Source organism: Salvelinus alpinus, chromosome 5, assembly GCF_045679555.1.
Source record: "Salvelinus alpinus chromosome 5, SLU_Salpinus.1, whole genome shotgun sequence".
In the NCBI taxonomy this organism is placed as follows: domain Eukaryota; kingdom Metazoa; phylum Chordata; class Actinopteri; order Salmoniformes; family Salmonidae; genus Salvelinus; species Salvelinus alpinus.
Window position 1 is genome coordinate 50,779,470 of NC_092090.1, and position 27,944 is coordinate 50,807,413.

General features: G+C 42.0%; 2 protein-coding genes across 4 annotated transcripts in view; one reads left to right on the top strand and one right to left on the bottom strand.

Annotated features, from left to right (window-relative positions):
- LOC139576299 (C-Jun-amino-terminal kinase-interacting protein 1-like) overlaps positions 1-27,277 on the bottom strand; it is a 118,203-nt gene extending 90,926 nt beyond the window's left edge. The window contains exon 1 of one of the 3 annotated variants that reach the window (XM_071402243.1): positions 26,730-27,277. In XM_071402243.1, coding sequence (XP_071258344.1) covers positions 26,730-26,852 — 123 coding nt within the window. In that variant the 5' untranslated portion in view covers positions 26,853-27,277. The remainder of the gene's footprint in view (positions 1-26,729) is intronic. The other 2 variants (XM_071402246.1, XM_071402245.1) reach the window with 2 other exon arrangements.
- LOC139575126 (general transcription factor II-I repeat domain-containing protein 2-like) lies at positions 15,101-24,580 on the top strand. Its single transcript, XM_071400129.1, has 2 exons — positions 15,101-16,940; positions 24,518-24,580. The coding sequence occupies exons 1-2, from the start codon at positions 15,327-15,329 to the stop codon at positions 24,578-24,580; spliced, it is 1,677 nt and encodes a 558-aa protein (XP_071256230.1). The 5' UTR covers positions 15,101-15,326.
- Positions 27,278-27,944: the final 667 nt, after the last annotated feature.

The window sequence follows — 27,944 nt, forward strand, 5'->3', positions numbered from 1 at the left end:
GGCAAGCGGTACTGGATCGCCAGGTCTAGGTCCATGAGGCTTCTAAACAGCTTCTACCCCCAAGCCATTAGATTCCTGAACATCTAATCAAATGCCTACCCAGACTATTTGCATTGCACCCCCCTCACATATTACCTAAATTACCTCGACTAACCGGTGCCCCCACACTTTGACTCTGTACAGTTACCTCCTGTATATAGCCTCGCTACTGTTATTTTACTGCTGCTCTTTAATTACTTTGTTACTTTAATCTCTTATTCTTATTTTTTTTAAGGTATTTTTTAAAACTGCATTGTTGGTTAAGGATTTTAAGTAAGCATTTCACTGTAAGATCTACACATGTTGTATTCGGCGCATGTGACAAATAAAATGTGATTTGATTTGATTTTGTTCTGACCTGTTGCACCCTCTACAACCACTGTGATTATTATTATTTGACGCTGCTGGTCATCTATGAACGTTTGAATATCTTGGCCAAGTTCTGTTATAATCTCCACCTGGCACAGCCAGAAGAGGACTGGCCACCCCTCAGAGCCTGGTTCCTCTCCAGGTTTCTTCCTAGGTTCCGGCCTTTCTAGGGAGTTTTTCCTATCCACCGTGCTTCTACACCTGCATTGCTTGCTGTTTGGGGTATTAGGCTGGGTTTCTGTACAGTACTTTGTGACATCAGCTGATGTAAGAAGGGCTTTATAAATACATTTGATTTGATTAGTTGTTGTTGCAGTCTATATTCAGAACCACAATCCTGTAAAGCTTAGAGAGGCTCTCATGTGAAATACTGTTGGCTACAGGTTCATCTGCCCAAGTGCTAACAATCAGTATCTGGATAATATGTGTGAAATGCTTGATAATGTATGTGTTGCCACTCAAGAAAAAACTTAAAACGGTAACCAGAGCCTGCATCCTGGTTCAGGTTAGCAGTCAACATACCAGGGTATTTAAAAACAGCGCAGGAATGAAATCATCCACATGTACTGATCACATCTTTACTAATGCTGCATAAATCTGTTTAAAAGCAGTATCCAAAACCAATTGGATGTAGTGATCACAATGCAGTAGCCATATCTAGAAAAAGTTCCAAAGGCTAGTTCTAATATAGTGTATGAGAGGTCATACAAGAAGTTTTGCAATGATTCCTATGTTGATGATGTAAAGAATATTTGTTGGTATGTGGTGTGTAATGAGGAGCAACCAGACACTGCACTTGACACATTTATAAAATTACTTATTCAAGTTACTTATAAGCATGCACCCATTAGAAAAAGACTGTACAAACTGTTGAATCCTCATGGATTGATGAGGAATTGAAAAATTGTTTGGTTGAGAGGGATGAGGCAAAAGAAATGACAAAAAAGTCTGGCTGCACAACCGATTGGCAAACATACTGCAAATTGAGAAATCATGTGACTAAACTGAATAAAACAAAACTATACTATGAAACGAAGATAAATTATATAAAGAATGATAGTAAAAAAGCTTTGGAGCACCTTAAATAGAATGTTGGACAAAAAGGCAAACTCAGCTCCATCATTCATTGAGTCAGATGGCTAATACATCACAGAAACCCAGTGATATTGCCAACAACTTTAATAATTTTTTCATTGGCAAGATTAGCAAACTTTAGGCATGACATTCCACCAACAAGCGCCTACCCTACTGTCCCTCTTGGGTGAGGATCATAGGCTCCAGATCATCCCCCCTCTCCCCTCTCTCTCTCTCTCTCTTCCACCAGAGTTTTATGACTTAAAACCTTTTCTCAATAGGGGGGGCGCTTTGTAAAAAATCGTTCCCAAATTAAACTGCCTCGTACTCAATTCTTGCTCGTACAATATGCATATTATTATTACTATTTGATAGAAAACACTCTAAAACCGTTTGAATTATATCTGTGAGTAAAACAGAACTCATTTTGCAGCAAACTTCCTGTCAGGAACTGAAAAATCTGAAATCGGGGGCTCTGTTCCAGGGTCAGCCTATTAATTTGCATGAAATCTATGGGTCTACATGCATTGCATACGCCTTCCACTAGATGTCAATAGACTGTGAGAGTTGGAATGGGGTGTATAGCTTTATCTGAGGCCGAACAAGACCTCTTGGAACGATGGGTCTAGTCTTTTCACCGTTCAGCTTGGCGCGAGAGGGACCTCAGGATTACGTTCTGAAAAGCTTTCGTTATAGACGTTAGATATATCCGGCTTTGATTTTATTTGATATATGTGTTAAAAACATCATCAACTAGTTATTTTAAATCAATAATCAATAAATAATCAGTTTATTGCGATTTTCGGTATTTTCTTTGTTATGCGTTATGGTGAGTTGGCCACTTCTGTGCCGCATGGCCAGCTTTGTTAGCTAATTCGACAGATGAAGACGACATTCTACAACCGAACAACGATTATTCTGGACAAAGGACAACTTGTACAAGATTCTGATGGAAGCTCATCAAATAGTAGGAACCATTTATGATGTTATTTCGTATTTCTGTCGAAAATGTTTAGACGTATATTTCGCCCTGATTTTGGGCGCTGTCTCGCTATAACGTAAGCTGTACGTCGCATTGTTCAACCACGAATTGTACCGCTAAATATGCACATTTTCGAACAAACCATATACAGTGGGGAGAACAAGTATTTGATACACTGCCAATTTTGCAGGTTTTCCTACTTACAAAGCATGTAGAGGTCTGTAATTTTTATCATAGGTACACTTCAACTGTGAGAGACGGAATCTAAAACAAAAATCCAGAAAATCACATTGTATGATTTTTAAGTAATTAATTTGCATTTTATTGCATGACATAAGTATTTGATCACCTACCAACCAGTAAGAATTCCGGCTCTCACAGACCTGTTAGTTTTTCTTTAAGAAGCCCTCCTGTTCTCCACTCATTACCTGTATTAACTGCACCTGTTTGAACTCGTTACCTGTATAAAAGACACCTGTCCACACACTCAATCAAACAGACTCCAACCTCTCCACAATGGCCAAGACCAGAGAGCTGTGTAAGGACATCAGGGATAAAATTGTAGACCTGCACAAGGCTGGGATGGGCTACAGGACAATAGGCAAGCAGCTTGGTGAGAAGGCAACAACTGTTGGCGCAATTATTAGAAAATAGAAGAAAATAGAAGAAGTTCAAGATGATGGTCAATCACCCTCGGTCTGGGGCTCCATGCAAGATCTCACCTCGTGGGGCATCAATGATCATGAGGAAGGTGAGGGATCAGCCCAGAACTACACGGCAGGACCTGGTCAATGACCTGAAGAGAGCTGGGACCACAGTCTCAAAGAAAACCATTAGTAACACACTACGCCGTCATGGATTAAAATCCTGCAGCGCACACAAGGTCCCCCTGCTCAAGCAGGCGCATGTCCAGGCCCGTCTGAAGTTTGCCAATGACCATCTGGATGATCCAGAGGAGGAATGGGAGAAGGTCATGTGGTCTGATGATTCAAAAATAGAGCTTTTTGGTCTAAACTCCACTCGCCGTGTTTGGAGGAAGAAGAAGGATGAGTACAACCCCAAGAACACCATCCCAACCGTGAAGCATGGAGGTGGAAACATCATTCTTTGGGGATGCTTTTCTGCAAAGGGGACAGGACGACTGCACCGTATTGAGGGGAGGATGGATGGGGCAATGTATTGCGAGATCTTAGCCAACAACCTCCTTCCCTCAGTAAGAGCATTGATGATGGGTCGTGGCTGGGTCTTCCAGCATGACAACGACCCGAAACACACAGCCAGGGCAACTAAGGAGTGGCTCCGTAAGAAGTATCTCAAGGTCCTGGAGTGGCCTAGCCAGTCTCCAGACCTGAACCCAATAGAAAATCTTTGGAGGAAGCTGAAAGTCCGTATTGCCCAGCGACAGCCCCGAAACCTGAAGGATCTGGAGAAGGTCTGTATGGAGGAGTGGGCCAAAATCCCTGCTGCAGTGTGTGCAAACCTGGTCAAAAACTACAGGAAACATATGATCTCTGTAATTGCAAACAAAGAATTCTGTACCAAATATTAAGTTCTGCTTTTCTGATGTATCAAATACTTATGTCATGCAATAAAATGCTAATTAATTACTTAAAAATCATACAATGTGATTTTCGGGATTTTTGTTTTAGATTCCGTCTCTCACAGTTGAAGTGTACCTATGATAAAAATTACAGACCTCTACATGCTTTGTAAGTAGGAAAATCTGCAAAATCGGCAGTGTATCAAATACTTGTTCTCCCCACTGTATGTATTGTGTAATATGATGTTATAGGACTGTCATCTGATGAAGTTTGAGAAGGTTAGTGAAAAAATTTATATATTTTGCTGGTTTATTCGCTATCGCTAACGTTGCCTTGAATGAATGCGGTTGTGTGGTTGGCTATTGTAGTAAGCTAATATAATGCTAAATTGTGTTTTCGCTGTAAAACACTTAAAAAATCTGAAATATTGGCTGGATTCACAAGATGTTTGTCTTTCATTTGCTGTACACCATGTATTTTTCATAAATGTTTTATGATGCGTATTTAGGTATTTCACGTTGGTCTCTGTAGTTATTCTAGCTGCTTTGGTGAGATTTGTGATGGTGGCTGCAATGTAAAACTATGATTTATACCTGAAATATGCACATTTTTCGAACAAAACATATGCTATACAATAAATATGTTATCAGACTGTCATCTGATGAAGTTGTTTCTTGGTTAGTGACTATTTATAACTTTATTTGGTCGAATTTGTGATAGCTACCTATGCGGTAATTGTTTTTTGAAAATATGCGGTTGAGTCTTTTGCTATCGTGGTTAGCTAATAGAAATACATATTGTGTTTTCTATGTAAAACATTTTAAAAATCGGAAATGATGGCTGGATTCACAAGATGTGTATCTTTCATCTGGTGTCTTGGACTTGTGATTTCATGATATTTAGATGCTAGTATTTACTTGTGGCGCTATGCTAGGCTATGCTAGTCAGCTTTTTTACTGATGAGGGTGCTCCCGGATCCGGGATGAGTACCAAGTAGAACAACCGGGTCGTAAATACTTTGCAGGAACTCTCTCTCCCACTCTGCAGAAATGGAAGTTAAAAATCCCTTTGTTACCACAAAGAGATACTTTGCAATACTGTAAGAAAAAAAGGTTGGAAATTTCTAATGTAAATAATGTGGTAAATGGTTCGTGGGGCTCGAAACAATAATCATGTAAAATAAGTCGTTGTTTGTGATATCATTAAGGATGGTATAACCAAATAATGGAAACTCTACAAATGTATATGTCCCAGTTGTCAGATTTACACTACCGTTCAAAAGTTTGTGGTCACTTAAAAATGTCCTTGTTTTTGAAAGAAAAGCAATTTTTCATCCATTAGAATAACATAAAATTGATCAGAAATACAGCGTAGACATTGTTAATGTTGTAAATGACTATTGTAGCTGGAAACGTCTGATTTGTTATATAATATCTACATAGGCGTACAGAGGCCGATTATCAGCAACCATCACTCCTGTGTTCCAAAGGCACGTTATGTTAGCTAATCCAAGTTTATCATTTTAAAAGGCTAATTGATCATGAGAAAACCAATTATGTTAGCACAGCTGAAAACTGTTGTTCTGATTAAAGAAGCAATAAAACTGTCTTTCTTTAGACTAGTTGTGTATCTGGAGCATCAGCATTTGTGGGTTCGATTACAGGCTCAAAATGACCAGAAACAAAGACCTTTCTTCTGAAACTCGTCAGTCTATAATTATTCTGAGAAATGAAGGCGTGCGAGAAATTGCGAGAAATTGCCAAGAAACTGAAGATCTCGTACAACGCTGTGTACTACTCCCTTCACAGAACAGCTCAAACTGGCCTAACCAGAATAGAAAGAGTGGGAGGCCCCGGTGCACAACTGAGCAAGAGGACAAGTACATTAGAGTGTCTAGTTTGAGAAACAGACGCCTAGCAAGTCCTGAACTGGCAGCTTCATCAAATAGTACCCACAAAACACCAGTCTCAAGTCAACAGTGAAGAGGCGATTCTGGGATGCTGGCCTTCTAGGCAGAGTTCCTCTGTCCAGTGTCTGTTCTCTTTTGCCCATCTTAATGTCTTTTTTACTGGGATATGTCTGAGATATGGCTTTCTCTTTGCAACTCTGCCTTCTTTCTTTGCAACACTGTATTTCTGATCAATTAGATTTTTTTTTCAGTAGACAAAAAATATGCTTTTCTTTCAAAAACAAGGACATTTCTAGGTGACCCCGAACTCTTGAACAGTAGTGTATATCTAAATGTTGTGGAACTTATATTATTAAATATGAAACTGTTTGTGAGAAGATGAAATGTGATTTTAGCCTTCTAAATTAGATAATACCGTAACATCAAAATACTTTTGCCAAGTCAGTAACCGCGCCCACGTGAGCACAGACATTGTGACAACGGGATGGAACCGCCCTCCAAGGCGAGTGCTTAAAAGGACTTGCTGAAGAATGAACATATTAGATCAGAAAACGTGAGGATCATCCACACGTTGAAATGGTTAGACTCTACTAGACCAGACAGTGTGAAGCGGTGGCTACACGGCTGGGAAATGGTTTTAAACTAAAGACCAGCGTGACCGACAGTGTGAGCTGAAAGGTACGAAATGGTTAGAAACTCTGAAACTCTCTCCCGAAGAAAAAGACTACATAGGAACATTCAGTCTGCAGCTGTTTATGCACTGTTAGCCTAGGAAACTTGCCCGAAGACGAGAGACAAAGAACACTTTCCTTTCACCACTATAGGTACCTCTAGGGTATCTATTCTAAACAAACAGAGTGAAGGATAAGGCTCGCTGAACACCGTGTTGTAGGTTCCTTGTTCCTTGTCAATCATTTGCTTATTGGTGAAATCCGCAATCAGACAATATCTTTAAGTAAATCAATCAAAAACCTTTATTAATGCAATTGCAGACAGAAGTTGACCATGGGAACATAGCACACATGTTTCCGAGTAAGTTCTGCAAAATAGGAAAGGGCCCAAGTTGCTTTAAAATGCTTGCAGTAAACCCCTAGTGATGTAACTGCCTATGTCAACACCTTCTACTCATGAGACCAATCCCATGGATATACAGTTATACAAACTTGCAGAAGAGACAATAGTTCCAGTGTTTTCTAAGGGCTCAGCAGTAATTTTCCACTCCCCAAGTTGCTTGATAGTGGTATATCTGACTAGTCTCTTATCTCTTTCACTCCCCTGCTGGGTTCTGTGTCTATTAATGTCTTTTAGCCTTGAGGCGCTTTCTCACAGACACCCTGATTTGACTGCAATAACTCACACATCTCTCAGACCGTTTCTTATAAGAAGCAGAGATTAGAAAAGAACTGTGGAACAATATTAAACCTTATAATGCATATATATACTGTATATATTGCTAATCTGTAGTCCGGGACCCTATAAATGTAGTGGGGGAGGGGTCTTTTAGCCCTTCCCCTTCTATTAATACAACATAATCATAATCAATTATTATAATACATCAATCATTGGGTGCAGCCCCTATCATGACCCCAAGGTGACCCCCCATCATTCTCCCCTTTGACTAATTAGTCTCACACCTTCAATCATAATATTCTCCTCTGAAATCAAACAGATTTGGCAAATCCCCTGGATCCATTTGATCCCAGGGAAGGCCTGCTAAAGGGAGAAACAACTCCTGAGGTTCCTGGAATGCTTTTGGGGTGGGGTGAGTCTGTCTATACTCCCATTCCTCCTGATTCATGGGAAGAACCACACAAGTTGGATAGACAATGAGATTAAGAGAAACCAGAAATGCACCAGTCTCACCTTCAGCACGATTTGTATCATCTTCCACCAACAACATCACTCCAGCATGTTCAAGAGCAGTTACAGTCATTTTCTTACAAATATAAACAGTAGCCAAAATCACAAAACCTCCTACAAATATAGGAGTAAACACTGAAAACAAAGTCAACATAACTTTCCCCATTACATTTCCAAATTTAGCATGAACTTCTTTGGGGTAGGGGGCAGTATTTTCATGTCCGGGTGAAAAGCATTCCCAGAGTAAACGGCCTGCTACAAAGCCATAACAGCTAGAATATGCATATTATTAGTAGATTTGGATAGAAAACACTCTGAAGTTTCTAAAACTGTTTGGATGATGTCTGTGAGTATAACAGAACTCATCAGGCAGGCAAAAACCTGAGAAAAAATCCAAACAGGAAGTGAGAAATCTGAGGTTGGTCGATTTTCAACTCAGCTCCTATTGAAGATTCAATGGGATATTGGTAATGTTGCACTTCCTAAGGCTTCCACTAGATGTCAACAGTCGTTAGAACCTTGTCTGATGCCTCTACTGTTTAGTGGGGCCAAAGGAGAGAGGAATGAGTCAGGTCTGCCATGACCTGAACATGCTCTGACAATGCGCGTTCACGTGAGAGCGAGCTCTGTTCCATCGCAATTCTGAAGACACAGGAATACTCCGGGTGAAACATTATTGAAGAATTATGTTAAAAACATTCTAAAGATTGATTCAATAATTCGTTTGTCATGTTTTTACGGACTGTAATATAACTTTTTTTACTTTTCGTCCGTACTTTCCGCTGGACCTGCCCGCGCATAGTGAGTTTGGAAAGTGTACTGAACGCTAGAACAACAAGGAGGAATTTGGACATAAATGATGGACATTATCGAACAAAACGAAAATGTATTGTGGAACTGGGATTCCTGGGAGTGCATTCTGATGAAGTTCATCAAAGGTAAGTGCATGTTTATATTGTTACTTCTGACTTCTGTTGACTGCATAATATGGCAGCTATATTTGTGTCTTGATTGGGCTCTGAGCGCCGACTCAGATTATTGCATGGTTTGCTTTTTCCGTAAAGCTTTTTTAAAATCTGACACAGCGGTTGCATTAAGGAGAAGTGCATCTAAAATTCCATGCATAACTGTTCTTTTAGCAATGTTTATTATGAGTATTCCTGTCAAATTGATGTGGCTCTCTGCAAAATCAAAGGATGTTTTGTGACTTCTGAACGTAAGGCGCCAATGTAAACTCTGATTTTTGGATATAAATATGAACTTTACCGAACAAAACATACATGTATTGTGTAACAGGAAGTCCTATGAGTGTCATCTGATGAAGATCATCAAAGGTTAGTGATTCATTTTATCTATATTTCTGCTTTTTGTGAATCCTCTCTTTGGCTGGAAAAATGGCTGTGTTATTCTGTGAATAGGCACTCACCTAACATAATCGTTTGGTTTGCTTTCGTCGTAAAGCTTGGCTGTGGCTGGATTTACAACAAGTGTATCTTTAAAATGGTGTAAAATACATGTATGTTTGAGGAATTTTAATTATGGGATTTCTGTTGTTTTTAATTTAGCGTACTGCACTTTCACTGGCTGTTGAAGAGGTGGGACGCTAACGTCTCACGTACCCTAGAGAGGTAAACCAGTCACCAATTTTGTCAAAAACAGATTTTTCAGATTTTGAGAGAGTTTAACTAAGATCAGCAATCTTATCAATTATCGCATTCATATTCTCAGAGGAATCAGGGAGCAACATAACACAATTATCAGGATCAACAATACCTAGTACGTTACAGTGTCCTCCTCTAAATTCAATTTATGGCGGCTGACAACTGCTTTCAGATTTTGGAAATCTAATGAGAGTTGGCTAAATCTTCGGATCGTTAAATTCATATGGGAATGTAATGAGTAGGTTAAATTGTTTACCCACTTTCCTAGGACAGCCACACCCCAGGAGGGTATGACTGACATACCAACAATCTCACACAGGTGTAGGACATAACCATAGGCTTCCTGATTGTCTGGGATGAGTCGTTTGGAGCACTTCAGTTCCCCAGAGTTGGTTTTACCTCTCATTGAAAAGATCGGTGACCGGAATCCCCCCCATCCAGGAGGTAAAGTGAGGTACCCCTTTTGGTACCCCTCACTGCATACCCACATTCATCCAAAATGTGCTCACATGCCTTCCTCTACCCTGGAAAGGTTTAAACCTGTCACCTGTTGCTGTAAGTCTAACACACTAAAATCCCCTTTAGCATAGTTTCTCCTATCACTATACTCTTCTCTCAGTTGACCCATATATACACGACAAGCTCTCGTATCTCCCATATCTTCCTTCCCATCATTACAAAGACACAGGGCAGGGATTGACTTTGGGCTTAGGGAGGTCAGTATGGGATTGATGCTCAAGCTTCCATTTCCTAACATTTCTATCCACAGGTGGGTGCTGGGATAATTACACCGTACAGAGTGGGTAGTTCTTACCGTGAAGACTGACTCACCTCACCTGAGGTGAGTTCTAGGCCATAGAGGGATCTGCCTGCTTCTTTCTAACACATTAAGTACGTTTGCACCCTTCTTGTGACCACCCCAACATACATGTGTCCCATGATACCTGGCTAACCTCTCAGTTCTACTCCCAAAAAACAGTCCTTTGGTCTCCCTTTGCCTCGTAGGTTGTTTCTCATTACCTCTCTGCATAAAGTATAAAACCCCACATTCAAACTCCGTCCTTCTCATAGGCTCAAACTGACTCCCGAACAACTCAATGGTTGATGTAGGCTTTCTAATTACAAAATTCTTGGTTCCTGGCCTCTTAGTCTGATTTGCAATTTTTTTTTCACCGTTTGTATCCATTTGTTGTTTTCCTCAGATCCCCCAGGGGGTCCTGTGGCTGCGCCAACAAGGAGACCCATGGAAAGGATGATGGGGAAAACAAACCACCAGACCTGGTGTAGTCTATGTTTCCTAGTTATAGAACCTGAGTGTGAGTGTGAACTGATGTCTCCTTCTTCTGCTCGTTGGCTAGAGCCTTCTTTTTCATCTTTCTTTCCGGCCCTTTGGTCTGGGCCCTCTGCTTATGGACCTTCTTCCTTGTTCTCGAGGCCCTGCCCTCCCTCCCTCCAGTCGCTCATCCATGGCTTCCACTCTGGGAGGTGCTTGCAGTGGGAGAGATGATGCCAGCCGGACCTCTCCGCTACCCGGATTGCAGTTGGTGTTGCCATGGTCACCTGGAAGGGTCCCATCCATCTTGGCTGGTTCCATTTTCTTTTATGGACTTGTAGTTTCACTCAGTCTCCTACGCAGATGGTCAGAGCATCTGGATCCTCACCTGGGATTGGTTCTGTTGCTTTCCTAGTGCGAGTGGAGAAAACTGACAATAGAGGTTAGTTCTTTCATGTACTCTATGTAATCCCGTTACGCCGTGGGTGATAGATGGACACAAACTTCTGGTCAACACCCATCATTTTGGCCACTTGGGCAACCACATCTCCTATGAGATGTGTCCCATTGTCTGCAGACAAAACCACAGGCACCACGAACCTGAGTATAATTTCCCTGACTAGCAATTTTGCAACTGTTCGCGCAACGCAGTTGGTGGTGGGAAATGCTTCCACCCACCTGGTGAACCTGTCAATTATCCCCAGGCAGTATTTCTTTCTTTCTGTTCGCTCTACCATGTCTATGAAATTCATAGCAAGGTGGACAAAAGGTCCTTTTGGTGTGGGGAACTTCCCTGGTTGCAGTGGAGTTCCCTTGTCTATGTTATATAATAAACATGTTGCGCAACGGTAATTGAACTGTTCTACGTGCTGATGTACATGCTGATTCAAATTTGGGCAAAACCATTGGGCAGAAATCTTCTCCTCCACCATATAAATCTTCTCCTCCACCATATCCCCCCTTGACGAATGGCTCACTCCATGAGCCAATCGGCAAACAGTAGAAACCATGGTTGATGGTAAACAGGGCATGCCAGACAAAAGATGTAGCCATAAGCCAGACCTAGGACAGAGAGCACACCCTCACACTTGGTGATTGAGAATATCAGCCTGCTGCTGTTTCTCAGGATCAGTAGCTTCAGATGACACAAACAACTAAAAATAGAATGCATGTGTGTGACAACGGGAAGCAGCCAATTTGGCCACCTCATTAGCTATGCTGTTACCAATATTAGCATAATCACTCCTACCTGTGTGTGCCTCAACCTTAACAATAGCTAATTTGTTTTCGCATAGTTTCAATCAACTGTTCAACATAAGGTCTGTTTTTAATAGGTGTGGCTGTGGTATTAGTAAACCTTCTTGCTCTCCAAACCCCACACCAGGACAGACAAACCCCAATAGCATATGCTGAGTCTGAGTAGACATTAAGGGCCTTCCCTTCCCCCAATTCACAAGCTGTTTTCAGAGCTAATAAATCTGCCCCTTGAGCTGATAAATGTTCTGTTAGGGGCTGTATAACCTCAATATCACCTTCCACATCTACTACAGCAAATCCTACATGTTTCTTCCCTGTGCTTTGATCTATATAAGCAGAACCATCAACGAACAGCACCATGTCAGAGTCAAGCAAAGGTTCATCAAACAAGTCTTTGTCCGTAACACATTCCTGGGCTGTCCCGACGCCCCTGTTATTGTTACTGATGATTTGCTCAGGGAAACCCGAACAACTTGTCCAGGTTTGCCTAAACAGGAACAGTGAGCTCCAGTGTCTATTAGAAATGGTAGGTTATGTCCATTAACATTAAGAGTAAAAATGGGCTCTTCTCTTTCATAATTGAATTCATACTGGGAACACTGGAGCATGGGAGTCGGGCACCTTCATTGTTGAATCAGAGGGAAATAAGAACTGTTGGTGTTCTGATTTCCCATTGGCCATGGCTGTCCTCTGTCATTAACTTGTCCTCCTTGTCCATAGGGCATAGGTGGCGCCTGGGGAGCATTTTCAGCTCCGGGCGAGTGGTACTGTGGCTGAGGAGCTTATTGTTGCCATGGTGGGTAGTACACTCCAGGATGTGCATTACCTTCTTCAGTGCAGTGTCTAGTCCTCCTTTCACACTCTTCTATCTCCCTCTGGTATTGTCTTTACCATATCCGTGGCTTGTCTGACCTCCTCTTTTAGCTTCTTACTTTCGTCCACATGATCTGTGTCCATTGTCTCCTTAATCGCATTAGCAATTAGCACCTGCAGATCTTCTATCAACTTCCTCTTCTCTTTTCGTAATGTATACAACTTATTATTTTCCAATCTTCCTTCTTCTCTCTCTTTCTTTCTTCCCTTTCACTCTGGTCTCTGAATAGGTCACCCATGGATGGTAACACTTTGTACTTTTCTTTTACTTCTTTAGTAGTTAGTTTGTTTTCTACAGGCGGCCATATGTCTAGGGTCTTCCAGTCTGTTCCTTTTTGTGGAGTGAGTTGGAGTGTCGAGGGAAACTCCCTCCAGGAACTGTGCCTCCTTTTTTCATCCAATTCTATTGTTCTCATGCCGCTTGTTGCTGCTGTTGTGTCATCCACCTCCTTCATCAGAGTCCCCTTGAGGATAATTGTGGTTGCTTCTCCATTTTCTTCTGTCAGTGGTATGAGAGGGTAGATCTGTGTATAGTCACACCGGGGACCTCTGGGTTGATTCTCATACGGCGGCAGGGCTGTGGCGAGTACTCCTGTTCTGCCTCAGTCCTGACTCATTTCTTTCCTCCCGCACTCTATTGTTCTCTCCAGCTTTAGTTTGGTCACAGTAGGTCACCTTGTTCATGAAGAGCTGTCCGTCCAGCATCATCATTCCTATCACAGTTTCTGATACAAGGGTACTTTTCTTCATCCCGTTCTCCTTGTCCATTTTTCTTGTCTGAATTATCTCCTTGACTAAATCCAACCTAGTCTTGTTGAATGAACCATCCATTGGATATTCATTTTCTCCTGCCATCTCTGTCCAGACATGCCATTTCTTAATGAATAGGTTATGGTCCGGGTGAAATATTATCGATTATGTTTGTTAAAAACAACCTGAGGATTGATTATAAAAAACATTTGACATGTTTCTACGACCATTACGGATACTTTTTGGAATTTGTCGAACGGAACACGGCTTTGGTTTTCTCAACATAATGCGCAAACCAAATAGCGTTTTTTTTGTGATAAAAGTAATATTTATCGAACAAAAATAACATGTGTTGTGTAACTGGGAGTCTCGTGAGTGGAAACATCCAAAGATTATCTAAGGTAAGCGATTAATTTTATTGCTTTTCTGACTTTCGTGACCAAGCTAACCAAGCTAATATAAGGCTAGCTGTTGTAGCATTGAAAGCTACACTCACAAAAGCTTGGATTTCTTTCGCTGTAAAGTATATTTTCAAAATCTGACACGATAGGTGGATTAACAACAAGCTAAGCTGTGTTTTGGTATATTTCACTTGTTATTGCATGACTATAAATATTTTTTGTAATATTTTTTAATCTGATACGTTTGGAAATGTTCATCTTCCTTTCAGGACCGGAACGAGGCTGTAGTTTTCTCAACATAACGCGCAACCCAAATGGCGTTTTTTTGTTATAAAGGTAATATTTATCGAACAAAAAGAACAATTATTGTGTAACTGGGATTCTCGTGAGTGCAAACATCCGAAGATTATCTAAGGTAAGCGATTAATTTTATTGTTTTTCTGACTTTCGTGACCATGCTAATTTGGGGCTAGCTGTTGTAGCATTGAAAGCTACACTCACAAAAGCTTGAATTTCTTTCGCTGTAAAATATATTTTCAAAATCTGACACTATACGTGGATTAACAACAAGCTAAGCTGTGTTTTGGTATATTTCACTTGTGATTGCATGATTATAAATATTCTTAGTAATATTTTTGCATTTGGCGCCCTGCAATTCTAGCGGTTGTTTAGGAAAGTGATCCCGTAAAAGGGATCCGTAGCGCAGAGAACTTAAAAAGTGAATGTAAATTCCACAGCGGAAAATTTATTTAGCATATATTCAACAGGCATGACAGGCTTCATTGCTCCTATCTCCTCATTCTGGTTCGACTGTGCCATGGTGCTCCCGCTTTTAATTTAAATAGTCTGGGTGTAATGTGTTTCCCAATTTCTATAGGGTTATCCTAAAGTGGGTGTAATATGTAGACATATACCTATATACATTCTTCTCTATCTCCTTTCAGTGTGTGTTAAACAACAGTGGGAGATACTGTAATCCTAATTCTACTCTCACTTATTCCAGGCTATAGTAAATGGTTCTACTAAACTCAAATATATTTCACACACGGGCCTCACAGAGACAACCACATGATAGACTTCAGTTACTAATATTATATCTTAAGGGTGTAGAGCACATGTGTCAAACTCAAGGCCCGCGGGCCAGATGTGGCCCGCCAGGTCATTTTATGTGGCCCGCGAGAGCTTAAAAGTTTTGAGTGTCTAAAAATAAATACCAAAAAATAAATTAAGAGCGTGCTTTGACCAAAAACTACATTCCCACAATGCCTTTCGACTACGCTAGCCACGGCAGTGTCCATGCCAACGAGTGGAATTGAGATATAAATAATGATCCCAAAATGTCCAGAAAGAGAAAAGTTGATGCAGACGGAAGACTGTTTCAAGAAAGATGGGAAGGCGAATACTTGTTTGCGCTTCAAGGAGAAAGACCGGTATGTCTTTTGTGTTACGAGGCGGTGTCGGTTGTCAAAGAGTACAATCTGCGTCGACATTTTGACACCAAACACGGAGCTAAGTACGCTAAAGCTAGCCTTCAAGAAAAGCAACAAATTGCCCAAGAATTAAAAGGCAAACTGCGGTCGCAGCAGAGTTTGTTCATGAAATCCACAGCCAAAAACGAGGCCGCGGTGAAAGCTAGCTTCATTGTGGCTGAAGAAATCGCCCACGCTTCCAAGTCTTTTTCAGAGGGAGCGTTTTTGAAGCAGTGCATGCTGAAGGTCTGTGAGCAGGTGTGTCCCGACCAGTTACAGACTTTTAAAAATGTCAGTTTATCAAGAAACACCATCGTCGACCGAGTGAAGGAACTAGCAGAAAATCTTACAACACAGCTGGCCGAGGAGACACGCAGCTACACAGCTTTTTCATTAGCTGTTGATGAAAGCACAGATAACACGGACACAGCGCAGTTATCAATTTTTATTAGAGGCGTAAAGTCGGACCTCTCTATCACTGAGGAGCTGTTGGATGTGGCTGCAATGCATGGGACCACGACGGGACAGAACATTTTTGATGCGGTAGAGAAGTCCGTAAGTAAAAATGCATTGCAGTGGGAAAACTTGGTAGGATTAACTACAGACGGTGCACCGGCAATGTGTGGAGGAAAAGTGGGCTTGGTTGGACTAATGAAGGGGAAAATGCAAAAAATGAACTGTCACACGCCTTTGATAACGTATCATTGCATTATCCATCAAGAAGCTTTGTGTGGGAAGGTGCTGGGGATGGAGGACATTGTGACCACAGTCATGAAAACAGTGAACTTCATTCGGGCGCGTGGCCTGAATCACCGTCAGTTCCAGCAGTTTTTGCTGGAGATGGGCTCGGAACACGGGGATGTGCTGTACCATACAGAACTGCGGTGGCTGAGTAGGAGCAAAGTCCTCAAGCGATTTTTCGAGCTCAGGAAAGACATTGCTCTTTTTATGCAGAGTAAAGGAAAACTCATGTCTGAACTATCAGATCCAAAGTGGATGTGTGACTTTGCTGTGTTGTGTGACATAACCGACCATCTCGCCCAGCTGAATCAGAAGCTGCAGGGACGCAAACAAGTCATCACGCAGATGTCCGACACGATCACGGCTTTCCAGCGTAAATTGGACTTATGGATGTGGCAAGTGAAACAGGACAATCTTGTTCACTTTCCTGTTTGTCAGAGCATGTCAGCCTCATTTCCCGAGACTTTTTCATGTGCTCAGTTGGCTACCAAACTGAGCTGGTTAAAGACTGAGTTTGATCGGCGCTTCTCTGACTTCAGAGCACAACAGTCTGGCTTTGACATCTTTGCCAATCCTTTCACCACCGATGTCTGCACTGCACCCCAACACCTTCAGATGGAGCTAATTGAGCTTCAAAGCGACAGTGGCCTGAGAGCAAAGTTTCAGGATGCTACAATCCAGGACTTTTACCGTCTGCTGCCTCCTGGTTTGATGCCACAGCTTCGACTTCATGCTGCCTGTGTTCTGTCCATGTTTGGGAGCACCTATCAAATCAAATCAAATCAAATCAAATCAAATTTTATTAGTCACATACACATGGTTAGCAGATGTTAATGCGAGTGTAGCGAAATGCTTGTGCTTCTAGTTCCGACAATGCAGTAATAACCAACAGTAATCTAACCTAACAATTCCACACTACTACCTTACACACACACACAAGTGTAAGGGATAAAGAATATGTACATAAAGATATATGGATGAGTGGTGGTACAGAACGGCATGGCAGATGCAGTAGATGGTATAGAGTACGGTATATACATATGAGATGAGTACTGTAGGGTATGTAAACATAAAGTGGCATAGTTTAAAGTGGCTAGTGGTACATGTATTGCATAAAGATGGCAAGATGCAGTAGATGATATAGAGTACAGTATATATACATATGAGATGGGTAATGTAGGGTATGTAAACATTGTATTAAGTGGCATTGCTTAAAGTGGCTAGTGGTACATTTTTACATAATTTCCATCAATTCCCATTTTTAAAGTGGCTGGAGTTGAGTCAGTATGTTGGCAGCGGCCGCTAAATGTTAGTGGTGGCTGTTTAACAGTCTGATGGCCTTGAGATAGAAGCTGTTTTTCAGTCTCTCGGTCCCTGCTTTGATGCACCTGTACTGACCTCGCCTTCTGGATGATAGCGGGGTGAACAGGCAGTGGCTTGGGTGGTTGTTGTCCTTGATGATCTTTATGGCCTTCCTGTGACATCGGGTGGTGTAGGTGTCCTGGAGGGCAGGTAGTTTGCCCCTGGTGATGCGTTCTGCAGACCTCACTACCCTCTGGAGAGCCTTACGGTTGTGGGCGGAGCAGTTGCCGTACCAGGCGGTGATACAGCCCGACAGGATGCTCTCGATTGTGCATCTGTAGTAGTTTGTGAGTGCTTTTGGTGACAAGCCGAATTTCTTCAGCCTCCTGAGGTTGAAGAGGCGCTGCTGCGCCTTCTTCACAACGCTGTCTGTGTGGGTGGACCAGTTCAGTTTGTCCGTGATGTGTACACCGAGGAACTTAAAACTTTCCACCTTCTCCACTACTGACCCGTCGATGTGGATAGGGGGGTGCTCCCTCTGCTGTTTCCTGAAGTCCACAATCATCTCCTTTGTTTTGTTGACGTTGAGTATGAGGTTATTTTCCTGACACCACACTCCGAGGGCCCTCACCTCCTCCCTGTAGGCCGTCTCGTCGTTGTTGGTGATCAAGCCTACCACTGTAGTGTCATCCGCAAACTTGATGATTGAGTTGGAGGCGTGCATGGCCACGCAGTCGTGGGTGAACAGGGAGTACAGGAGAGGGCTCAGAACGCACCCTTGTGGGGCCCCAGTGTTGAGGATCAGCGGGGTGGAGATGTTGTTACCTACCCTCACCACCTGGGGGCGGCCCGTCAGGAAGTCCAGGACCCAGTTGCACAGGGCGGGGTCGAGACCCAGGGTCTCGAGCTTGATGACGAGTTTGGAGGGTACTATGGTGTTAAATGCTGAGCTGTAATCGATGAACAGCATTCTCACATGGGTATTCCTCTTGTCCAGATGGGTTAGGGCAGTGTGCAGTGTGGTTGCGATTGCGTCGTCTGTGGACCTATTGGGTCGGTAAGCAAATTGGAGTGGGTCTAGGGTGTCCGGTAGGGTGGAGGTGATATGGTCCTTGACTAGTCTCTCAAAGCACTTCATGATGACGGAAGTGAGTGCTACGGGGCGGTAGTCGTTTAGCTCAGTTACCTTAGCTTTCTTGGGAACAGGAACAATGGTGGCCCTCTTGAAGCATGTGGGAACAGCAGACTGGGATAAGGATTGATTGAATATGTCCGTAAACACACCAGCCAGCTGGTCTGCGCATGCTCTGAGGACGCGGCTGGGAATGCCGTCTGGGCCTGCAGCCTTGCGAGGGTTAACACGTTTAAATGTTTTACTCACCTCGGCTGCAGTGAAGGAGAGCCCGCAGGTTTTGGTAGGGGGCCGTGTCAGTGGCACTGTATTGTCCTCAAAGCGGGCAAAAAAGTTGTTTAGCCTGTCTGGGAGCAAGACATCCTGGTCCTCGACGGGGCTGGTTTTCTTTTTGTAATCCGTGATTGACTGTAGACCCTGCCACATACCTCTTGTGTCTGAGCTGTTGAATTTCGACTCGATTTTGTCTCTGTACTGAGACTTGGCCTGTTTGATTGCCTTGCGGAGAGAATAGCTACACTGTTTGTATTCGGTCATGCTTCCGGTCACCTTGCCCTGGTTAAAAGCAGTGGTTCGCGCTTTCAGTTTCACGCGAATGCTGCCGTCAATCCACGGTTTCTGGTTTGGGAATGTTTTTATCGTTGCTGTGGGTACGACATCGTCAATGCACTTCCTAATGAACTCGCTCACCGAATCAGCATATTCGTCAATATTGTTGTTGGACGCGATGCGGAACATATTCCAATCTGCGTGATCGAAGCAGTCTTGAAGCGTGGATTCAGATTGGTTGGACCAGCGTTGAACAGACCTGAGCGCGGGAGCTTGTTGTTTGAGTTTTTGTTTGTAGGCTGGAATCAACAAAATGGAGTCGTGGTCAGCTTTTCCGAAAGCGTGCGAACAGTTTTTTTCCATAATGAATCTGAACAAAAACAAGCACAGATCACGCCTCACGGATGACAACCTCCATGCTGTTCTACGCATTGCCTCAGCACAGGACCTAAAACCAGACATTGACACACTGGTAACGGGAAAACGGTGTCAGACATCTGGTCAGAAAACACACAGGCAAGCATTTTTTTTTAAACTTAATTAAAATATAATAAAATGTAATTCAACCAAGAAGAAGAACAGTTAAACTGTGTGCAATTTAATGATTGTGCTTGCATTTTGTTTTGTGTTTATCATTTTCAGAACATGATCAATCGATAGTAGAGAGAGAATCCACTTGGTGTGTTCAAGGACAGGCAGCATCTCCTCATCAAAGACTAACCGAAAAACTTGACCAATATAGTTGTGAACTGAGTCAACCTTTATTTTGGTATTTTTAGTTGATTACATATTATTTATGTGTAGCTGCTGTAGTAATTATTTAATGTTTGCAGGTTTATGTGTGTATGCAGACAAATTGTTGTCATCAAACCATCAGTTGGGTGCACGGCTGTGTGCAGCCTTTTTTTGTAAACTGCTACATGTGTCATACATGTTCTTTGCAGCTAAGTTTTATGTTATTTTTCTTTATTCACTTGGACAGTTTGATCCTTCATTAATGGAGTTATGTGGGTTTTCATAAGCTGACAAAATTTTAAAGGATTTATGTTAGAGCTACAAGCAAACATATATTTTCTATGCAACTGTAATTGTCACTTGAATAAGTTATAATAAATAATGAGTTATTTAACATTAAGGAGGAGTTACATTTATTTTACATTACATTCGATTACATTTATAAGTTACATCTGGCCCTTTGAGGACAGCCATTATGCTGATGTGGCCCTCGGTGAAAATGAGTTTGACACCCCTGGTGTAGAGTAACAGTAATATGTTACACACCAGTGACCCCTGGTGATAGCATCACAAAGTAATTTTCTATGAGAATCTTTACAGAACTTCCTTGTAATAATTTTACTGGTATACTAAGGGTTGTACATTTCCTATAATGTCCTATGGTAGGAAAGAGTTACTAACAAATATGTTCAACCTTTTATTCAAATAACTTCTGTCCTACTACTAACTTTTTATTCCACCATTGGGCCATTACCCAATAAACCCTGCCATAATCCACAGACAAACAAACAAATGAAACATACGCACTGTTCATAAACAACTCAACTCAGTCACTGGGTAAATTTCACACAGAATTAAACTATTCATAAACAACTCAACTCATTCACTGGGTAAATGTCACACAGAATTACTTCTACAAAAATAAAAAATAAACCGCCCTCCCATAGGTCAAGGTGGCCTGGGTAATTGTCGCTGAATTATCTCTACAAAATAAAAAATAACTAGTATTCAGTAATGGTCGCTGCATTACTACCCAAAATAAAAATAGATTATTATTGCTGAATCACCTCTGCAAAACTAAATAGTACTCAGTAATGGTCGCTGCATTACCACCTGAAATAAAATATAAGAGATGATTATTACTGAACCACCTCTCCAAAACCAAAATAACTAGTATTCAGTAATGGTCTCTGCATTACCACTCAAAATAAAATAGATGATTATTACTGAATCACCTCTCAAAAAATAAAATAACTAGTATTCAGTACTGGTAGCTGCATTACCACCTGAAATTAAAATGAAAATCATCAATCATTCATTTCATTCATCATATATTGAAATCATGCATTTCACCTATAGCCGTTATGTCATTTCTCCAATTTAGAATTTGACTATGTCATATTCAAAGTGTAGGTATATATTTTAGAGTGAGTGAGGTGCCACTTACTTGTTAGAGGGAAACCACACCAGTGAATGTCAATGAATTACAGACTTAGATTAAACAGGTGTCTGCTTAGCTTGTTTAATTTGGAGCTCTGGCACCATGATGTAGAATCTCCTCCAACCAGGGTGGACACTCACTCCTGACAAGCTCGCCAAATGTTTGTGTAGGTTCCGTGTTCCTTGTCAATCATTGCTTATGGTGAAATCAGCAATCAGACCATATATTTTAAGTAAATCAATCAAAAACCTTTATTAACTTCTTATGGCTGGGGGGCAGTATTGAGTAGCTTGGATGAATAAGGTGCCCAGAGTAAACAGCCTGCTGCTCAGGCCCAAAAGCTAAGATATGCATATTATGAGTAGATTTGGATAGAAACCACTCTGAAGTTTCTAAAATTGTTTGAATGATGTCTGTGAGTATAACAGAACTCATATGGCAGGCAAAAACCTGAGAGAAAATCCAACCAGGAAGTGAGAAATCTGAGGTTTGTAGTTTTTCAAGTCTTTGGCTATCCAATATACAGTGTAAAATTTGGTCCGGTTGCACTTCCTAAAGCTTCCACTAGATGTCAACAGTCTTTAGAACCTTGTTTCAGGCTTCTACTGTGAAGGGGGAGCGAATAAGAGCTGTTTGACTAAGAGGTCTGGCAGAATGCCGTGAGAGTGAGCTGCGTTCCTTTTCATTTCTAAAGACAAAGGAATTGTCCGGTTGGAATATTATTGAAGATTTATGATAAAAACATCCTAAAGATTGATTCTATACATCGTTTGACATGCTTCTACGAATTGTAATGGAACTTTTTGACTTTTCGTCCGGACTAAGTGACTGCGCCTCGTGAATTTGGATAAGTGAACTAAACGCGTGAACAAAAAGGAAGTATTTGGGCATAAATTATGGACTTTATCGAACAAAACAAACATTTATTGTGGAACTGGGATTCCTGGGAGTGCATTCCGATGAAGATCATCAAAGGTAAGTGAATATTTATAATGCTATTTCTGACTTCTGTTGACTCCACAACATGGCGGGTATCTGTATGGCTTGTTTTGGTGCCTGAGCGCTGTACTCAGATTATTGCATGGTGTGCTTTTTCCGTAAAGCTTTTTTGAAATCTGACACAGCGGTTGCATTAAGGAGAAGTATATCTTTAATGAAATTGCAGACAGAAGTTGACAACGGGAACATAGCACGCATGTTTCCGAGTAAGTTCTGCCAAATAGGAAAGGGTCCAAGTTGATTTAATATGCTTGCAATCAACCCCAAGTGATGTAACTGCCTACGTCAACACCTTCTAGTCATGAGACCAATCCCATGCATATACAGTTATACAAACTTGCAGCAGAGACAATAGTTCCAGTGTTTTCTAAGGGCTCAGCAGTAATTTTCCACTCCCCAAGTTGCTTGATAGTGGTATGTCTGACTAGTCTCTTATCTCCTTCACTCCCCTGCTGGGTTCTGTGTGTATTAACTTCTTGACGCACGGATCCCGTTACCGGGATCATTTATCAACAACAACCGCTAAACTGCAGAGCGCCAAATAAAAAATAAAAAAATATTTATAATCATGAAATCACAAGTGAAATACATCAAAACACAGCTTAGCTTGTTGTTAATCCACCTATCGTGTCAGATTTTGAAAATATGCTTTACAGCGAAAGCAATCCAAGCGTTTGTGAGTTTATCAATCACTAGACAAAACACTAAGAACAGCTAGCCTTAAATTAGCTTGGTCACGAAAGTCAGAAAAGCAATAAAATTAATCGCTTACCTTTGATAATCTCCGGATGTTTGTACTCACAAGACTCCCAGTTACACAATAAATGTTATTTTTGTTCGATAAAGATTAGTTTTATAACCAAAAACCGCCATTTGGTTTGCGCGTTATGTTCAGAAAACCACAGGCTCGTTCCGGTCCTGAAGGGCAGACGAGGGCAGACAAAAATTCCAAAAAGTATCAGTAATGTTCGTAGAAACATGTCAAAGGTTTTTTATAATCAATCCTCAGGTTGTTTTTAACATACATAATCGATAATATTTCAACCGGACGGTAACCTATTCAATACTACAGAGAAAGAAAATGTCAAGCTACATCTGTCGCGCGCAGGAACTAATCAAAGGGCACCTGACGCGTTTTGAAAAATCTCGCTAATTTTTCAAAATAAAAGCTTGAAACTATGTCTAAAGCCTGGTCACAGCCTGAGGAAGCCATTGGAAAATTAATCTGGTTGATAACCCTTTAAACGGAGGAGGGGCAGGCAACGGAACAGGGATTTTTCCAAATAAAAGGCACTTCCGGGTTGGATTTCCTCAGGTTTTCGCCTGCAAAGTCAGTTCTGTATTACTCACAGACAAGTTTTGACAGTTTTGGAAACTTTAGAGTGTTTTCTATCCTAATCTGTCAATTATATGCATATTCTAGCATCTGCACCTGAGAAATAGTCCGTTTACCTTGGGAACGTTATTTTTCCAAACATAAAAATTCTTTACTAATGACATGCCACTGGCTTTGAGTAACCCTGTGGCAGGGTTTGAAAAATGTTACAGACTACAAAGGGAAATCCAGCCGCGAGCTGCCCAGTGACGTGAGCCTACCAGACGAGCAAAATGCCTTTTATGCTCGCTTCGAGGCAAGCAACAATGAAACATGCATGAGAGCACCAGCTGTTCCGGATGAACGTGTAATAACACTCTCCGTAGATGATGTGAGCAAGACCTTTAAACAGGTCACAGAGCCAGACGGATTACCAGGATGTGTACTCAAAGCATGCATGGACCAACTGGCAAGTGTCTTTACTGACATTTTCAACCTCTCCCTGACCGATTCTGTAATACCTACATGTTTCAAACAGGCCACCATAGTCCCTGTGCCCAAGAAAGCAGAGGTAACCTGCCTAAATGACTACCGACCCGTAACAGTCATGTCGGTAGCCATGAATTGCTTTGAAAGGCTGGTCATGGCTCACATCAACACCATCATGCCAGAAACCCTAGACCCACTCCAATTCGCATACCGCCCTAACAGATCCACAGATGACGCAATCTCAATCACAGTCCACACTGCCGTTGTGAAGAGGGCTTGACAACACCTTTTCCCCCTTAGGAGACTTGTCATGGGTCCCCAAATGATTTGTCATGTGTCCCCAGATCTTCTAAAAGTTCTACAACTGCACCATCGAGAGCATCCAGTCCGGTTGCATCACCGCCTGGTATGGCAACTGATCGGCATCTGACCATAAGGCGCTGCAGAGGGTAGTGCGTACAGCCCAGTACATCACTGGGGCCAAGCTTCCTGACATCCAGGACCTATATACTAGGTGTGTCAGAGGAAGGCTCCAAAAATTGTCAGACTCCAGTCACCCAAGTCATACACTGTTCTCTCTGCTATCACACGGCAAGCAGTACCGGAGCATCAAGTCTAGGACCAAATGGCTCTTTAACAGCTTCTACCCCCAAGCCATAAGACTGCTGAACAATTAATAAAATGGCCACCCCGGATTATACACATTGACTCCCCTCCCCCCTCTTTGTTTTTACAATGCTGCTACTCGCTGTTTATAGTCACTTTACAAATTACCTCGACTAACCTGTACCCCCGCACATTGTACTCGGTACTGCATATAGCCTCGTTATTGTTATGTAATTTTCTTGTTACTTTTGTATTATTGTTTTTATACCTTTTTTCTCTTTAGTTTATTTAGTTAATATTTTCTCAACTGTATTCAAATCAAATCAAATTTTATTTGTCACAGACACATGTTTAGCAGATGTTATTGCGGGTGTAGCGAAATGCTTATTTCTTGAACTGCATTGTTGGTTAAGGGCTTGTAGTAAGCATTTCACGGTAAGGTGTATACTCCATTAACCCTGACCTTCATGCCACCTACAAAACTGTGTGTGTGTGTAACAGTATAACTGTAGTCCGTCCCCTCGACTCGGGCGCGAACCAGGGACCCTCTGCACACATCAACAACAGTCACCCACAAAGCATCATTACCCATCGCTCCACAAAAGCCACGGCCCTTGCAGAGCAAGGGGAACCACTACTTCAAGGTCTCAAAGCGAGTGACGTCACCTATTGAAACGCTATTAGCGCGCACCACCGCTAACTAGCTAGCCATTTCACATCGGTTACACTCACCCCCCTTTCGACCTCCTCCTTTTCCGCAGCCACCAGTGATCCGGGTCAACAGCATCAATGTAACAGTTTTAACTTTAGTCCGTCCCCTCGCCCCAACCCGGGCGCGAACCAGGGACCCTCTGCACACATCAACAACAGTCACCCACGAAGCATCGTTACCCATCACTCCACAAAGGCCGCGGCCCTTGCAGAGCAAGGGGAACCACTACTTCAAGGTCTCAAAGCGAGTGACGTCACCGTTTGAAACGCTATTAGCGCGCACCACCGCTAACTAGCTAGCCATTTCACATCGGTTACATGTGTGTTTTAGTCATATTCTATTGAACACAGAAGGCGTAACCAAGCACCATGCATATTGTTTAAATATTAAATGTTGCGTAAATATTGTGCTAGAAGCAGGAGCAGCATATTATTCTGATTTGAACACATCCTGACCAATGAGGATAATTCCAATCAGGGCCAGCCACACCCAAACAGAACCAACCTTGAAATGGAAAATGTAAGCGAACACGAAATCGAGCAAAAGCCCAAAGCCTGTAAGATTTATAATAAACCATAACACAGTCAGAGGATCTGTGAATCTGCTTAGGGTGATTTATTGAATTACCCAATTACTGACATCATATACGGCTGTGAATCTTCCTTCATTTGCTGATTAAATTATCCCACAAATGGCTTCTCCATTTTAAGCATTAGACACATGATTGATTCATTAATACAGCCACATCAGCCTGCCTCTCTCTCCTGCTAATTTACATCTTAATCCCAAATCAGGCATGGCATTCATTCATCAACCTTTGCTGCTCACATTTGGTGTGCATCGTAAGGACAGTCCCATCTAATGGGTCACCTTTACATCCAACACCGTACAACAACAAACACAGAGTCAGCAAGTCTGTGCTTTCAACATACCAGCATCCTGGTGATATCATCATATTCTCTATTCTTATTCTCCCAAGAGTTATATTACATGTGTTTTATATGATAAAAGCTACTACATCTACCTATAGTGCAACCTCCACTCTCGCTGTCTTCTCTCTCTGCCTCTCCCCTATGCATCTGCTCTACTTCAAGGGCATCCCTGTCATATGCTGCAACACTGAGCGAAGCATAGGGAGCGACAGATTTTCAGCAGTTACATACACACACAAGGTCACCCAGCCCTCCACTAGGTTTCTGCCAGTGTGGTAAGCACCTAGGATAGGAAAGAGAGATGTTGTGTTGCCCTACCATTTCTCCCACTGGTCTTCCATCCACCCTTCCTCTCTTTCCCCTCCGGAGTCCATGCTGCAAGTGAGGGCATTCACAGAGGAGAGGAGGAGGTGTGCTCAGCTGGGTCGATAGGTTAGGCATATGATTCAAAGCCCTGCTCTGGTTATCCCTCCTTCCTCCTGTCGCCCTAAATGTTCCTGAGCCCAGAATGTGAATATAGGAGTATCGTCGTTAGCAGCGGCAGGAGCAGCCAGCGCAAAGTTCTATTAGGTAACCGACTCCTCTCTGCTCTTCTCCCACTGAGAGCCGTTTTCGAGTCATCAGTGTTTACACTGTCCCGGATGTACATCAGATTTACTATGCGAGAGGTGCACTGCAGGGAACTGCTGCCCTGTGTCACAAGCAGGAGTAGAAAGAGAAATCATTGTAGGAGAGCTGGGCTTGGCTTGGCTGGGCTGAGAACAGAACTCTCCAAAATACATCCCTCTTCAATTATTCATTGTGCAGATCGATCATGCTTGGGTTATTCTCATCTTCTCTCCCTTTCCTCTTTTCCTCCTCTCTCCCTTTTGCTCTAAACAAGATGGATGAAAGGAGACAGGAGGATCTGCTTCATCTCCTGATGGGGGAGGAGGGGGGTGTACACTCCATTAACCCTGACTTTCATGCCACCTTCATGCCTTCTACAAAACTCTGTGTGTATGTGTTAGTCATATTTTATTGAACAAAGAAGGCATATCTAGCACCATGTATATTGTTGTAGAAGCAGGAGCAGCATATTATTTTGACAATATAATTTCACATAATCTATGATTATTAATCAGAGAATACTTTGGTTTGGTTATTTAAAGGAAGAAAAATCACCTGTTGTAGTCGGCGCATGTGACAAATAAAATTTGATTTGATTATCTTTTAGTTGTTGGACAAGACTAAGAGCTTGGAGGTACATCACTTCAGCAGACAATGCTCTCAGTAGACCTTACAGGGACTTCGTTAGCTCTTGTTCATATTTTGACAGAGAAACCAAGGACAAAGGCAAAATCATTTAATTATTTACCTCTCAAAGCAAGAGGCCATGATTACGGTAAGGTGACCATGAATACATTTGTGAATATAATGTCTATCTAAACTTCTACTTCATTCTAATAACCACCTGTAATTGCTTTATACAATATATTATGTTTGGAAAATGAACTGTTAGTACTAGTGAACCAGTCACTGAGACTCAGGCAG